Genomic DNA, 15,537 nt, shown 5'->3' with positions numbered 1-15,537 from the left:
AGAAATTATTCGAGCGTCACGATTGATTAGAATTTTGCTTTAATAACTGATACCTCTCATTGGTATAGAATGTGCGTGTTTTTTAAGCCAAACAGCGATCAAAAACTAGAGCAATAGCAAATTTTTCTTTTGACCGTGATTCAATTGAAAGAATGTAGTTTTAGAGATATTGGAGAGATCATATTAGACTATAGAGAGATTAAGCATGACGTTTACGCCAAACGGCAAACGTCGGAGTGAAATTAGGGTTTTGCCAAAGATGGAAGAACCCTGCTTGATATTAGCTCATTTCTGTCCTGTTAGCTCCGTATATCAAGCAACTTCTCAAAGGAACGAGACAACTTAAAATGAGATACTGAATTTTCACGCTTTTATAACAAGCAGGAGACTGCCGTTTCCCGTTTGCCGTTGGCCGTAAACGTCATGCTTAATCTCTCTTATACTAGAGAGATTTACGTGAAACGGCCAACGGGAAACTGAAGTCTGCTGCTTGTCATTAAAAAGCACGTATAATTTTTTTGCTTCTTTAATGCTCGATAACTGGACGTAATAGGCCCGAAATTAGCTAAAACCAAACGAGTTTCTTCCAGGTTTGGGAAAAATGCACATCACTGTCCGATGAAGTTTTCCGATTACCGTAAACGCGATAGGAAATCTGTCTAATATCTAACGATTGTGTTTGATCGTCAGTATGGAAATGTGTATGTCTTCGACAAACGCGTGTCCAAATGGGTGTGTCAATTTGTTTCATTTTTTTTTTCTTAATTAATCGAAATTAACATTAATTGAAACCAAATATTAACCGCTTTTCTTTTTCAACTTATTGAATCGTATAGAATATGACAAACCGCTTATTTACCTGTGTGACCGAAGTTCTCTTACCGAAAGATCAAAAGATTTTGCTTTTCATTAAGGGATAAACCACATAATTTTGATAGAAAGGCCGGGTCAATTTTGGTGGAGAAAAAGATATTGGGCAGAAAAACCGATGGAAAAATCTCTCTCGGGAGAGCTCTCTTGCAGTGTCCTAACTTAGAGAGTTTCAATTCGCTGAACACACTCTTCAGTGTACAAAAAAATATTTAATTATACGCCTTTCAGCATAAAATGGTCCATCCCTTAGTAGAAGTGATAAATTGTAATGAGGTGTGTAAAGCTTTTCATGTCTTTTTTGTTGTTCTGTTCAAGGCCAAAGTGCTTTTTAGAGAAAGTTCTGATGATTTGGGAACTGGGTATACCTTCTTGTCACATTAACAAATGGTTTACAAAGAACAAGTTCAACAAAAAAAACATTACAACTAAAAGATAATAAACACTGTGTGAAGTCAAAGATTTTTGTATGGTCTTTTTTTATCCGCATGCAGGATGGTCAGTTCCGCTATGTTTTTGGTGGTAAATTCAATTTCAACCAATTTCCGGGTCCGTGTTTACATGGAGATTCGACAACGGTTCTCGTTCAAATGTTCCAAAAATTTCGTCTGTTTATTATACATTCGCCGGTTAATGGTTACAAGATTGGTCGTAGTACTGTTAGGAGAAAGTTCAACAATTAAAAATTAAACCGAGTCGGGATATGATATTAGTTCAACAAAGCGAGACAATCCTCGTGCTTCTTTGCTAAATATTCGTGAGTACTAGTGATTATATTAAATCGTACTAAATCAGAAAAAGATAATCACGTAGAAAACAAGAAATACAATAATACATTCTAATTTTAAATTGATAGCAAAAAGCGCACAGTTATCTTCTTCAATTTGCTATCTGGATTTCCGTACAATAGCTAGCACTAGGGCTGCTGCTCCCTTATTTCCTCTTTATTAGGTTAATTCGCGTTGTCACGTTCGTTTTTGCCAGCCGGAAATGCTTAGATTTGCAATTACAACCTCTGCTTTCATTAGCTACTTAAACTTTACTATGTCATAAAGAACACCCTGAATTGAATTCAAAATAGAGACGTTTTGTTTCCAAACGCAACAAAAAACACCTTATCTTCTGCCACTGCACGTTCTCTGTAGAGAAAAACGTGGAACTCCCAAGTGACGATTAATAGTTCGGAGGGAAATGGGGGAAACTCGAGGTGACTATTACTAGTTCGGATATTGATTAATTAAAAGTTCCCCAATGGGAGCGATCGTTTATTACGTTACAATTTTTGAAGAGGCTTAATTTTGGGGGTCAATTTTTAAATCATACGAAAAGTGAGGGACGCACGAAAAGTGAGGGACGCAGACATTTCTCGAACTTCAGGACTTTTCTCCTGCCAGTTGAGAGACGCTCCACATGCATCTTTTCTCGATTCGGTAGCCGCCATATTGAATGCTATGTAACCAAACTTGCCCCAGGATCCTATCAACTATTTACTAATTACACTACCGGAATCCCACACTTTTCTAAAAACCACCGCCCCCGCACCCCCGGGACGAAATAAACGATGTCGCTACTTCTGAAAGATATGGGTGACCTTACTACGACTCCCAAAAAGAGACCACTTTCATCCATTTGTAAATGGCGACCACTCATATTCTTTTGTATTTATGTTAATTGACCTACTGCCCTCGTTTTGAAACAAAAATTCTTTTGAAATTTGCTCGTCGTAACGAAGCTAGAAAGGCTTATTAGCATCAAAACAAAAGAATATTATAAGTCTATATTATAAGTGTATAAAAACGCGATTTTCTCCGGCCCTTGAGATTTAAATGTTTTGGGCCAAGAACAAACTGTTGTACCTGGTACTCACAGTGGCCCACAGCAGGCCTTTTCTTTGCCTTATGGGTGACATAAGGATCCCTTCTCTCATTCGTCTATAACACGCACTTCAATTATACATTCATTACATTTAATTCATCGAGTCTTTCACACGGAAACAAATGAGCCCAACAAATTGACTAGCTCTCAAATGTGTGACTTCAAAGCTCAGTTGGGAGGAGCATTGCACCGGCATCGCAGAGGGCATGGGTTCGAATCTCATTGACGCCACTTGGATTTTTCAGTTGTCCATAAAAAGCGACAATTGCTTAAATTGTGTAGTTTTCATAACTAAGCCATGGTAAAGGACTGGATCTAGTTGTTCTGTCGATACACAAATAGCACCAAGGTATATGGTATGTAAAATTAATCATCTCGTTCATGTTTTTCAACATGGGCGAAAGATCGTATGAGTTGGTGGAAGCGGCATTAGCGTTGAGAATGCAAATAAACTTTTCACTATTGTGCGCTCGGCGCACAGTGTACTCGCGATATGATTCAAATCGTTTTGTAGTCCCGAAAAGCAAATAAAACCCGCAACCAATGCAATCGTGTTATTCCAGATACTTTTGCTAATAATACATCAATAAACTTCTTCACAAAGTTGGACATTTTGAATTTTCCCCACTTTCTTACACATGCACATACTTGGAATTTCCCCCTTTTTCATACATACAGTAAACACTGATTTCTGGGGAATGAGGAATCGCGCAGGGTTGAAAACACTCCCCTTACATCAGTGTGGCCGAGGATCGACTCCCGGATTCGACGCCATACTTTTAGTGGTTTGTTTGTTGCTCCTCCACTCTGCTTTGAGAAATTTGCCGTTTTCTTCTTTCATCAAAAGCCAAAACGTGATTTGATTGATCCTACTTTAAGAAACGCACGCTTCACTTGGACTACATTGAACCAACCCCTCCAATGAACAGCGTTTTCTGAAAACAATCAGCTACCAAGCAGCAATTTCTCCCTCGAGAGACATGTGGTTGACAGCTGGGCGATTAAGCCATTGCCATTTCATGCTGTGCAGCATACCTGTACATGTCGGGACGCAATAAACAAGAAAAGGGTTCAGTATACTATCGGCTATTTCACACAGGGAAGTCGGCTACTTTTTTCCACTGAATTTCAATTGAAAAATTGAAGGCAGACTCTTTCTAACTTTAGATTAAATATAGCGTGCCCACACAAACCTCTCGGTAAAGGGGCCGTTGGGCCACTTGTTGATATAGTTGGTTACTCTACTGACACCAGCAGCTAATTTCAAATTCGATGGACACCCCCTGACATGAATAGGAGAAGATTCAATGATAAAATTCTAAGCTATGGCATATAGGGATTCTCGAAAAGACGTCCAGTACTTTTTGGATCCTTACATAAGTTGAATGAAATTTTCTGCAAAGTTAAAAAAAATTATATGGAGCAGATTCAGAACCACCTTAACTAATTAGAAATTTAAGGTAGCTCTGAATCTGCTCCACCGATTTTTTTTTTTTTTTTTTACATTGCAGAGAGTTTCATCTTAGCTTGCTGCAATAAAAAAATTGGGGTCACCAAGTTCGTTTTTCAGATATGAGCAACTAAAGCCAAAATATAGGGTGTTTTTGCAAGGCTTTCCTGTTGCCATGGAAACTTGTTACGACACAAAACTGACTGCATCTTGGTCAGCAGTAATTGATGTTTCACATGGTACCATAACATTGCTGTTACGTGATAGAGTGTTGTAGTGTCAATCCTTCTAATAACAAGATCTCTTGAAAGTGTTGAAACTGGTTTGAGCCACCTTAAGTGGAAATTTGGCATTTTCATCCATTTTAATTTTTCACTTTCTTACCACTTAAACTATTCAGTTAAGATCACACATAAACTGCTTTAAACTGAAACATTTGTTGGGGAGCCGGATGGCGTAGTGGTGATAGCACTCGCCTGCCACCAATGTGGCCCGGGTTCAGTTCCAGACTCGTGGCGATATGTGGGATAAGTTTGTTGCTGGTTCTTTTCTCTGCACCGAGAGTTTTCTCTCCGGGTTCTCGGATTTTCCCCTCTCCTCAAAAACCAATTAGACCAGATGCAGGACCTCCTTGAAAACCACTTTCGGGTGAGTGGGGCTTCCTGGATAAATATTTCGAATATATGAATTGCTGGCACTTTAGCCGCAAATGGTTTCGTCTTTGATGCACCCTACTACTCACCGCCCCGTCACATAGTGGAACAGCTGCCTCTCTATGTCCCCAAGGAGAGAACTTGCACCAATCCTGAACAAATGAGGATGTGTCCACTCGTCTCCAAGTTCCTCCTTCATTAAGGATAGCCAAGTTAAGGCATCTTTAGCAGTACGGATTCCACCTGCAGGCTTGAATCCAACTTTATGACCTGTTTGCTGAAACAAAAACAAAAAAAAACGAGGAAATGAATAGTTTGCTCAAGTGGCGTTTTTGCACCTTTCCTAACTACGCAGACTCTCTGTTGGTTTGTTTGTTTGTTTTTCATTTAAACAAAATTCTCTTACAACATTTAAAACGGTTAGACGGAGAAATAAAGGATTGCATGTACATTGAAAAAATCTAACATTGACTTGAAAATCGGCATTGGGAACAACATTTAAGAACCCAGTGCTCTATTTTTTTTTTTTTTTTTACAATCAGAGGCGCAATGCCAATCATTGCCTAGTATCTGTGCAGCGGAGGTAAACAATTTTCACGCAGAGCAGCATAGCCTGGACAGTGCAAGAAGTAACGCTTAAAGTCCTTATCGCCATTTTTTTTTTTTTTTTTTTCAATTTAGGGAAAAAGACAAGAACCCTCCGCTAAAAGTAATTATCGAGAATAAACCCGGTTTTTACAGTTCCAGACATCTTTTTCAAGGCTTAAACCGCATGAGAAAGCGTATTTTCGGATTCCTGAGCTGTTTTGACCGCGCAACGAACTCCTGGGCAGAGCTCACTTCGTATTCACGCGCTTTACTACTGAGATGGTAAGTGACAGTATAAGTTCTCTTTTGTATTAAAAGATAACGAATGAAACGAAATTGCACTCTACCAACATTTCACTGACATTTCACTACCAGCAAGGCGACAACTTACTCCTGTTACGTCACAGGTTCCAGTCCCCCTTCGCGCTCGATCAAATCTGGGTTACTTAGATGTGCCAAAAAAAACATAAAGAACGTGGAATCCTCGAATAATTTTGGAAAAAGTGTATCAACGTACCATTAAACTTTTCTTCTAAAAGGTAAAAAGTCATAGGCACTTTAATGTCTTCAAGAGGTGCACAGCAAAGAGTACAAGCTGGCGAATAATGACTTTTTTTTTTTTTTTTGACAGATGGAATTTTAAAGCGCTGAAATTAAGCCTTACACGAGTGTCATTACCGGTAACTGATGCTGCACGATAGTCTCTCTGTTACAATTTCGACCAACAGTTTCATTTCTCACCACTTTTCGCTACTGACAGTAGCAACCCAAATCAAAGGTCAGTCACATTCTGCATTGTGATTGGCGGATTTCAATCGAGTTTCTCAGTTTGTGTTTTGAACAGTCAAGCAAAATGTCAACATCCCTATAAAGGATCAGCGGCGTTAAAAATGACTCAGTTGTTCGACAGTTCAACTTCAGAATTTGCAAGTTTTTGAAAGGTGCAGTTAAATACACTGCTAGCAGTTTTTTTTTTTTGTTTGTTTTTTTAAGGTCAGCTAAGGCAACTGCTTCAGACATGAAGAAAAACAACCTTAACTTGGTTGTCATAATTCTCTCCCGGTTGGTTCCTTTGGAGCTTAGGCACGGGCGTTTTTGAGACGCGGACGGCAACCGGAAGAGACCAATTCGCGTCCCAGGACAATTGTGTCTCTCAGATTTTTATTCTAATCATCTCTAATGGAGGAAAGAAACTTAGCAATGTAAATGTGGTTGTGTGAAGACAAGTTAAAAGGGAAAATGGCTCACTTCCGATTGCCGTCCGCGTCTCAAAAACGCGCATGCTTAAGGTGGCTCAAAACAGTTTCCAACACATTTCCAAGACTTACATTTTGATGTGTCATTATAGCCACTCTTCATCAGTTGATGCTACAATCATGGTATCAAAAAACTGCCCAATCACTGGTGAACGCGTTGGTATTATTTTTGTGACACAATAGGTTACCATAGCAATACTATGACCTGCTAAAAACACCCTTAATTTCAGCTTTGAGCGCTTCTATTTCAAAAACTGCACCGTGAAATTTTTTCTTACAACAGAATTTTGATTAGCAGGATAAGATGCAAGTTTTGACAAAGTTTAAAAAAATTCTGTACATGGGGCTAAGAACCACCAAAAATTTTCGAAAAATTAAGACGGCTCTGAACCCCATGTACTGAATTTTTTTGTGATTGGGCAGTATTTTGATACCATAATTGTAGCATCAATTGATAAAGAGTAGTAATTATGACCCATCAAAAATCTACGTCGTGCAAAGTGCTGGAAACTGCTTTGAGCCACCTTAAGCTCCCTAATATGATTCGGAACGTTCAGGACTCTAACTTCGAAGGGCCTGTTATCAGTCTTGCTGTAAAATGATAAACCTAAGTTACCTGGTAGTAATCCCTGACAGCTCGCACCATGACTAACGCCACAGGAAATGTTGCATTAACTGATTCCTTGCCTGTGGATGTTTTGATGAAGTCTGAACCCGCCATCATGCAAACCAGACTGGCTTTGTACACATTGGTCAGTGAGCCCAGTTCACCTAAAGGATTTACATATTATAACGAACGCAAACATCGATAAAATAACAAGTATCAGTTAAATTGATGATCTTTACGCAATTTAAGGGTTATACATACAAAAATATGAACTGAATGCATGACAATCCTAATATCAAATTAGTTTCACGGCGTCAAAATCATGTGTCCAGAAGATGCAGGCTACTAATCAGATGTAAGCTTGAGAAATAGATAAAAGAGAGTCCCTTAAGATCTGCAGCTATAGTCGTTCAAAAAGCCAATGAAAACTAACCAGCGAAAAAAATCCAACTGAGGCTCGAATTTTGCCTGTCCAAGAAGCTGTAAGCTTCTAATTTTATGCTGAAGGAAAGCAAGTATCTGACTCAAAATGGAAGACTAAAAATCTTGCGGGAACCTTAATCAGAATTTAAATTGCAACTTAAGTTTCCAGTAATTCAGGAATACCTTAATAAGGTTTTGAACAACTGGGCCCAGAACACTAACAACCCATTAAAGATTTTACAACAAACACAAAGGGTTGGCATTGGGGAAGCCCTTTTGAGGCTCCTTAAGAATTTTCAAAACATCACAAGTGACCATAAATCACAAAATGCACAAGCAAGTTCATATGATTTTTCATTTATTGTGTACTCAACAAAAATAATCACTCCATCACTGTGTTTCCATAGCAACTTTGGTATGTATAACCTCCATTGCACTCAGAAACCAATTAATATGCATTCGCCATTGACCAATCAAAAACACGTTTTATCTGTTTAGTATTACAATTCTGGAATAACCACAGTACATCAAGTCACCTGATTTGCCACATATATGTACATGACAAGACAAAACTGCAGTACCTGTTGCAATGATGGTTTTTAGATGAGCTTCCCTACAGGCCTTGCGCATCGCCATCACTTCATCATAAAGTGCTTTCCAGTTTGCCTCTAGTACAAATGCTCTGCTGATCACGATGTCTATTTCCGTTGCACCGGATGCCACAGCACATTCTATTTCTTCCAGTCTCTGTTTAATAGGTGTTTGACCTGATAAAACCACAAGCCCATCATCTTACATGTAATGTTCTGGAAAAGTTTCACCATGGAAGTAACGTAGGGTGTATGCAGGTAGCATTAATTTTATTTGTTTCACCCCAAGGGGATGGGGACTATGGGTAAGAGGTCAATAATTTATTGTTCGTCACTGTGTTTTACTGCTCAAACCTAGGCTCCTGCACAGAACAATGAATTCTGGTCAGTCTGCAGTGTGTTCTGGTCAAAAGCAAAATGCTCAAGATTTTGCACAGATTTGCCTCAGATTTTGATTTATTTTTGCTACAGCTCACTCACTTTGATTGCTCCAGAGCAAAAATACATGTATGTGCTTAAAGAGCAAACTAATAAGTGCAGTGAACCCTAACCAATTCAAGGTTTTTTGATACTTAGAAGTAAGTAACCGTAGAGAACCACACTATCTTCTCACAAACTCCCTTAATTAACTGCTATTCTGCTATCCCATAGTCATAATAATATTATTATGACTACAGCATAGCAGTATTATACTGCTATAAACTAGTTTTACTATTTAATACCATTGAAATTTACTTCAACACTGAAAGACTAGTAAAGTAAATAGGAAGTCTGTTTTAGTTTCGGCACGCATTGATCAGAGTGCTGGGAAAGTACGGGAAAACAATTTGCTTTCAACGTCATCAAGCACGTGGCAGACCGAGGATTATTAATTCAATGAAAAATTCTATTAAGGACGGTGCCTACTAATTCAAAGGTATTTTTGCACGGTTTACTGAATATGTGGGAAAAGCAGATCTTAACAAGCGTTATTGAAATCCAAAAAGACAATGGGGGGTAACCACACATTTTTCGAAGAAGATTAATCAACAATATTTGTAAAAAGTTCTAAAATACAAAGCGATGTATGGCGCTCTTTTCCAAATTGAAGCTCAATTATATCTCAAATATGCTTGATTACCGCCAATTTTCTTTTTGGATACCAAGATCACTCGATAAGTTCTGCTTTCTCCGCATAGTTTTGAACCGAGCAAAAATATCCTTGTATTAATTAGCACTAGGTATAGGAAATCCGACTATCTCGAGATGCGCAGAACGTATGCGCAATAACAATAGTAGGCACTGTCCTTAAAGACCTTAAATCCCAAGAGAGATCACTGCAGTTTGCGAGTAAACGTGTCTTTTCTTCTGAGGAGAGGTCTTAAGGCGCCATGTTTGCATGGTCACTGATAGCTCGATAGTGACCAGCAGTATCACTGACCAGGAAGCCATATTTCATATAATCTGTCTATTTACGAAAAGCCCAGTGTTGTCTTTTTATAGCGCCAGTTTATTAGACAGTTCAGAATATAAAACTTTGTAAAATAGAAATGGTAAGTTTATGTTTAGGGATTTTCTTGGCAAAATGGAATACAAAAAGCAGTGTTTCTTCGCAATTTAAATAATTTCTTGGTGACGAAAATCGTAGTCGCCAAACGGGCGAGTGATCCATGATTTACACTCGCCCGACACTTTAGACACTTGCCTGGGCGAGCGAGCGAGTGCTTATGTCCAACCCTGATTCCATAAAGCAAACCAGCACATTAACATACTGTACAGTTCACCAAATGTTACACATTTTGACAATACAGCATTTGAAAACAAAAACAAATCATTGTGAGCCCAACCTCATTCCCAGGGTTACTCTTCTTCCCTTCGCCTGGAAAGTGTGAGCCTAATATTCCTCAATGGGGATCTCTTGGATTCATGGGGAAGGCCAGAGACCACATTCACTATGGGGGGTACAGTCAGTGGTGCTTTTATATTTTACTTTAATAGTTCCTCAACAGTAACTTTCATTAGGAATCAACGTGAATCTAGTTAGAAACAATTATAGATTACCAGTCCACTTCAGAGCTGTGGCAAACAAGTGAACTACGGTATGTTGGGAGGCAAGAGCATATGCAGATTAGATAACTGTAGACCAATGGCTTCTGTGGAAAAGTGGAAAGATATTCCAGAATGTAGCCTATAATCTCAAAAATTCCAAGCTCAGTTAAGTTCTCTTACTTACACAAAATAACTGAATAACCGAATTGTAATTTTTGAAAAGTGCAATAATTTTTTATTACTTATTTTTATCTGTAATGTAAGCACATGTATATATTCACATTACCCTCTGGTTACCACGCACCTATCTTTTTGGTTATTTTGTTACTTTTATGTATTATCTTTATTTTCTATTAAGTGTTAATATAGTATTATCTATCTTGTAATTGATGTAAAATTTTTAAATAGTGCATAATATAAATAAAGAAATGAATGAATGAATCAGTTCCTACCCGCTGGAAATCCTGCTGCCACTGAAGCAACTGGAACTTTGGACTCGATATCTTTAAGAGTTTTTACGGCATCAGGCACACGAGATGAGTAAACACAAACAGCTCCAGTCGTTATATCCCTGTCTGCCATTCCCATGCTCTCCAGTAAGTCTTGTCGCACTGGATTTTGCGCTTTGAAGCACAAGCGCGCTACATTGGTCGCAGTGTCGTCACCTGATAGAGTTGTAAGATCGATGCATGTCACAGCACGGAGAAGCCAAGCTGCTTGCCATTGCTTCTTTATCGATCGTCGCGTTTTCAGCGTGTCTGCGCGTCGTTTGACGGCAGGAAGATTTACTCGTGTCTTTTCTAACCACTCCAAATCAAGGAGAATACCAGGATTGCGAATTAAATGAGCAGACATGTTGAAATTCACGAGAATTGGTGCCCAGTCCTCCCTGTAGAGGTGTCCAGGCCACTGGCCACGTGCAGACCCTCTACGGTTGTGCTTTTGCCTAAACTTTGCGCTCGACTCCGGATCGAGTTGTCCGGGTTCCGGGACTGGCCGGGAACATTGTGTTGTGTTCTTGGGCAAGACACTTTACTCTCACGGTGCTTCTCTCCACCCAGGTGTATAAATGGGTACCAGCGAATTTAACGCTTGGGGTAACCCTGCGATGGACTAGCATCCCATCCACGGGGGAGTAGAAATACTCCTAGTCGCTTCATGCTACGGAAACCGGAGATAAGGGGAAACCCTGAAACCTGGATTCCGGAATCCGGAATCACAGGTCATTGTTTTACCAATAGAGAGTAAAAACTTTCCTAAACATTCATAAAAGCTACCCTTAGGCCTAATTAGGCCTAAACAAACGTTTTTAGGCCTAAGGTTAGCTTTTATGAATGTTTAGGATAGTTTTTACTCTCTGTATTGGTAAAACAATGACCTGTGATTCCGGATTCCTGGTTTTAGGGTTGCCCGAGATAAGCGCCGGCCTGATGCGCCTTCTGGCTCGTAAACAGTGACTTTTTTTTACCTAAACTTGACAGAGTTTATACGGCGTGTGTTCTGTTAAAAATAGATTATTTGATTCTGTTAAGTAATTCCCTGATTGACATTTGGTTACCTTTAATACCTTAGAAATTAGTAACATTATTAGATCAGACAACACATGTAAAGTTCACTTTTTCTGGGACATTTGTCAATGGATCTATGCTAACTTGTTTCTTCAGTGACCTGTTTTCATATTTCTGCTAACCTGTGGTACCGAAGTTTGAGGACTGTCTAATCTACTGGATATCGTCACAGAAGTAAGTGATCGATGATGTGAGATCTGTTGAAATTAAACGCTGTAGTCCGTATTTTATTGTAGTTCATAGAAGTTGAAGTTATGTAATATTTTTCTTTGTAGATCGAATTAATAAAAAGAAATTAATAAAATTATATGATTTGCGTAATCCAATGGATTATTGACCATTTTCCCTCGGATCAGTGTACTGAAGCATTACCTCTGTACCAAAACATCGTCGAAGAACGGTTTGCTATATTTCGAGCAATCGAGCAGATCTCAACGAGAATTCGAGTTTGCGAGCAATTGGGAAAATTATTGACGCACGAGTGAGCGAGCACTCGTCTAAAGTTTGCGAGCAAATTGAGCAACGACCAAATTGGGGCGAACATTTGAAAACTTGAAGGATCATTCAGTACCCCTAAAATCATAAGGGTTTTGGACGGGAATTTGCGAACGGTGTTTAGAAATCGAAAATAAAGAAGATGAATCCAACAACTTGCCGTACCTTACCTTCTTGATACCTTATCAGTGTTTCTGTGGTGTACTTTGGCCATTTCAGCGCGATTCCAGTGGGTTGTGAGTTCGCTGTTTTCTCTTTGTCTATTTATTCAGTTTATTATATATATGAGAGAGCAACGGTAGAACTAAACTCGTTAGAAACGCGCTGAAACGGTCAGAAATGCTAAGAACATACCATAAATAAGACATTGAGGCAAGGTAACAAATTGTGATGTATTTTTATTTGTTTTAAAGCTCTAAATAACGATCGTTAAATTCCCCATACAAACCCTTATAAAATTTGTGTTACGCGATTCTTTGTGAGCTTGGTGCTAAGGTCCCTCTGACTAACTAACATTGCAAATGAAAAGACTGAACAGACTCGAACTCGAACAGGAAGTGGTGACCTTGCGAAATGAATTTTGCCGGGGATCATACACCTTATTCCAAAATGGCCGCTGATTTATGCGGATTCAAATTGGCCCTTGTTGCCTCGTTCAAGATAAGATATTCTTTTGAATTTTAAGCTTAAGAACGAGACATCAAGGGCTTATTTGAATAAAAACAAAAGAATATTTGAATGGCGGCCATTTTGGAATAAGGTGTATGAGTTTGGCAATAATATACCACGCAGAAAGATTGAATTCTATAAAATGAAACTTACAGTTGAAGAACTGAGCGTGCTGCTCTTTTATTTCAGTCCACGACGAGAAGAAATTCTTTCGTATCAACTGAACTGTTTTTTGAAGTCAAAGACACAAGCAGAATATTGGTTGAAAGTCACCGTTAAGAAGCCTTTCTGGACGATTGGGATGTAGGTAGCTAGCCCCAGGGGAACAACAATGCCAACTAGCTACACGTGCACGATCATAGTTATATTCTTGAGTTTCTTCAACTAAGCAAGCAACCAAGAAACTATTCAGCTGTACAACAACTGTTCAGGTTTACAACAGCAACAACAACTAACCAGCAGCAACTACTGCAAAAATGGTATTAGAGTGGTTTTCAAACCAAAACCAAAACCAAAGTAATTACTTTGGCCAATCAAAAAGCACTGAGACAATCCAGTAAACCAATCAAAATTCGAACTAATTACACGTAGCCGACACAAAGCGCGAGAAAGTGTGCACGAATGGTTTTGGTTTCACTTCTGATTGGTTGAAAAAGTGGCGGGAGAACTTTGAACCAATCACTGCGTGAAGTAATGCAAAACCAAAGTAATTCGCTAATTACTTTCGACACTCAATTGAAAACCGCTCTAACTACAGGCTGTAACTGGCTTTCACAATAGGCCACGTTCGATATATCAATACGGAGTGGTTAAAGATCTACGACGCGACGGTAACGAAAACATCATTTAAAATTGCAAGTTCAGGGTTATTAATCTTTTTTGTCATTATGTCGGCTTGTCTAACTTCTAAAAACTAGCGCAACTTTCCATGAACTGGATTAGGAGGTGCGGTGTTGAAGCATAGTTAATCGAGGGACTTGTTATGAAACCTTAAAACCTTCAACCTCCAACCTTCAAGCGAGAACACTGTTGTCGCAATCGATGTTGACTTGAACGCGACGGTGCACAATCTTTTGTTTTTGCTTCGCACATGTTCGCAAATTAGTTGCGAATAATGTGATCGAAAGGTTTGATTGGTTATCTTCTCGAAAAAGGGTGTGTTTCGTGCACCGTCAAGACCAAAAATGCAGACAAAAACATGAACCAAACAGACTTGTCTAGTTTCATAGCCATCTCTATGCATTAACTATGGTTGAAGCTACAACAGAAAATTCAAATTCGCTGCCTTGCTTTCACGTTCTCCGTAAAACTTGAGAATTGGTCATTTCACGTCGCAGATTTGCCGAAAGAGTGAAAGAAATGTACAAAAATGAAAAATACACGTACAGAGCACAGAGCGCGCAAAGCTATTGTTTTTGCTCATTAAATATGCAAAATTTGTGACGTTTTCGTTGCCGTCGCGTCGTAGATCTTAAATTCCCTAGCATTCACACTTGTCTACGAGGCTTTATGGTTAGATTTGAATACTATGTTGTTAAGAAATCTCCCTTGAGACTTGTAAGACAAAGAAACCGGAACTGGGCGGTGAAATTTGCCCATAAAGCCTCGTAGCCATGCCTGAATATTGATATATCGAGACGTACAATTAAGGTACAAAGTTAATTAAATGCAAATACTTGAAATTAGGTAAAACCTAAATTTGACACTTTATTAGCATATTATTAAAAGAAAAGCTTAATTAATTAAGAAGCGTTGTTCTTTGCGCATTAGTTACAAATTTGTTTTGAATTTATACAAACAAAACAAAAATCACCACTAACAATGTAGCGACTCTGTAACTATAGCTAGATAAACACATCGATCGCGTAACGCATTGTTCCCTGGATAACATAGGTCCGCAATACACTACAATTCCCCTCATCGTCAGCCTTGAAAATGGTTAAATGAGTGCAAGGAGAATCATTAACACGAAAAAATAAACATGACAAAGTCAATCAATAAAATAAATCCCAAATGTTAAACGTCAATAACGTAAGAGTGAATTAGATAAGAGTGTGCTTATGGCATAGGTGGGCTCCTCAGCACAGTTACAAAGGAGTCTATTTTTAGAATACCCGTTCCCGCGAAAATCAGTTGTCATGTCCCTGAAAAAACACGCCAGAATCAGTCACGCGTAACATGGCGTCTTCAGATTGGTTAAAATTGGCGGCCCTTTGTTTGTTTTGCGCGCAAAGTGTATCAAGTGTGTGGGAGGCCGCGTCTCCCGCTGGGATCCCTGGGATCTCCCAGGTAACCTCGTTCCCAACGACAATGAAGGCCCTGGGAACGACGTTGTCTCCTAAGTTGAGAGTCCACACAATGGGAATCCCTTTCTGCTCCTTGGGTTGGCTCTGGTTTAGATTCCTTGGCAGGCCCTAGGTATACTACTAGGTCAACATTATCAAACAACTCAGAGTGGAATTTCT

At 39.1% G+C, this 15,537-nt stretch overlaps 1 protein-coding gene across 1 annotated transcript; it reads right to left on the bottom strand.

The window, feature by feature from the left end:
• Positions 1-1,461: 1,461 nt before the first annotated feature.
• Positions 1,462-11,224, bottom strand: LOC138036763 (deoxyribose-phosphate aldolase-like). The gene is made up of 5 exons (XM_068882855.1): positions 10,793-11,224; positions 8,304-8,489; positions 7,309-7,463; positions 4,938-5,125; positions 1,462-3,780 (listed from the first exon to the last, which is right to left on the bottom strand). Exons 1-5 carry the CDS (start codon positions 11,193-11,195, stop codon positions 3,747-3,749), a joined length of 966 nt encoding a protein of 321 aa, XP_068738956.1. The 5' UTR covers positions 11,196-11,224; the 3' UTR covers positions 1,462-3,746.
• Between the last annotated feature and the right edge of the window lie 4,313 nt (positions 11,225-15,537).

The sequence above is a fragment of the Montipora capricornis genome, unplaced genomic scaffold (genome assembly GCF_036669925.1).
Source record: "Montipora capricornis isolate CH-2021 unplaced genomic scaffold, ASM3666992v2 scaffold_499, whole genome shotgun sequence".
In the NCBI taxonomy this organism is placed as follows: domain Eukaryota; kingdom Metazoa; phylum Cnidaria; class Anthozoa; order Scleractinia; family Acroporidae; genus Montipora; species Montipora capricornis.
Note: the sequence above shows the minus strand (reverse complement) of the source record. Positions and strands in the feature narration are given on the sequence as shown.

What these genes read in the sequence shown, in the direction of transcription:
- LOC138036763 (XM_068882855.1), bottom strand. Translation starts at nt 11,195, where the DNA reads ATGTCTGCTCATTTAATTCGCAATCCTGGTATTCTCCTTGATTTGGAG. An exon ending in GGCAGCAGGATTTCCAGCGG is followed by an intron (nt 8,490 to 10,792) that starts GTAGGAACTGAT and finishes TGGTTTTATCAG; the next exon opens with GTCAAACACCTATTAAACAG. An exon ending in TTCCACTATGTGACGGGGCG is followed by an intron (nt 3,781 to 4,937) that starts GTGAGTAGTAGG and finishes CGACATGTACAG; the next exon opens with GTATGCTGCACAGCATGAAA.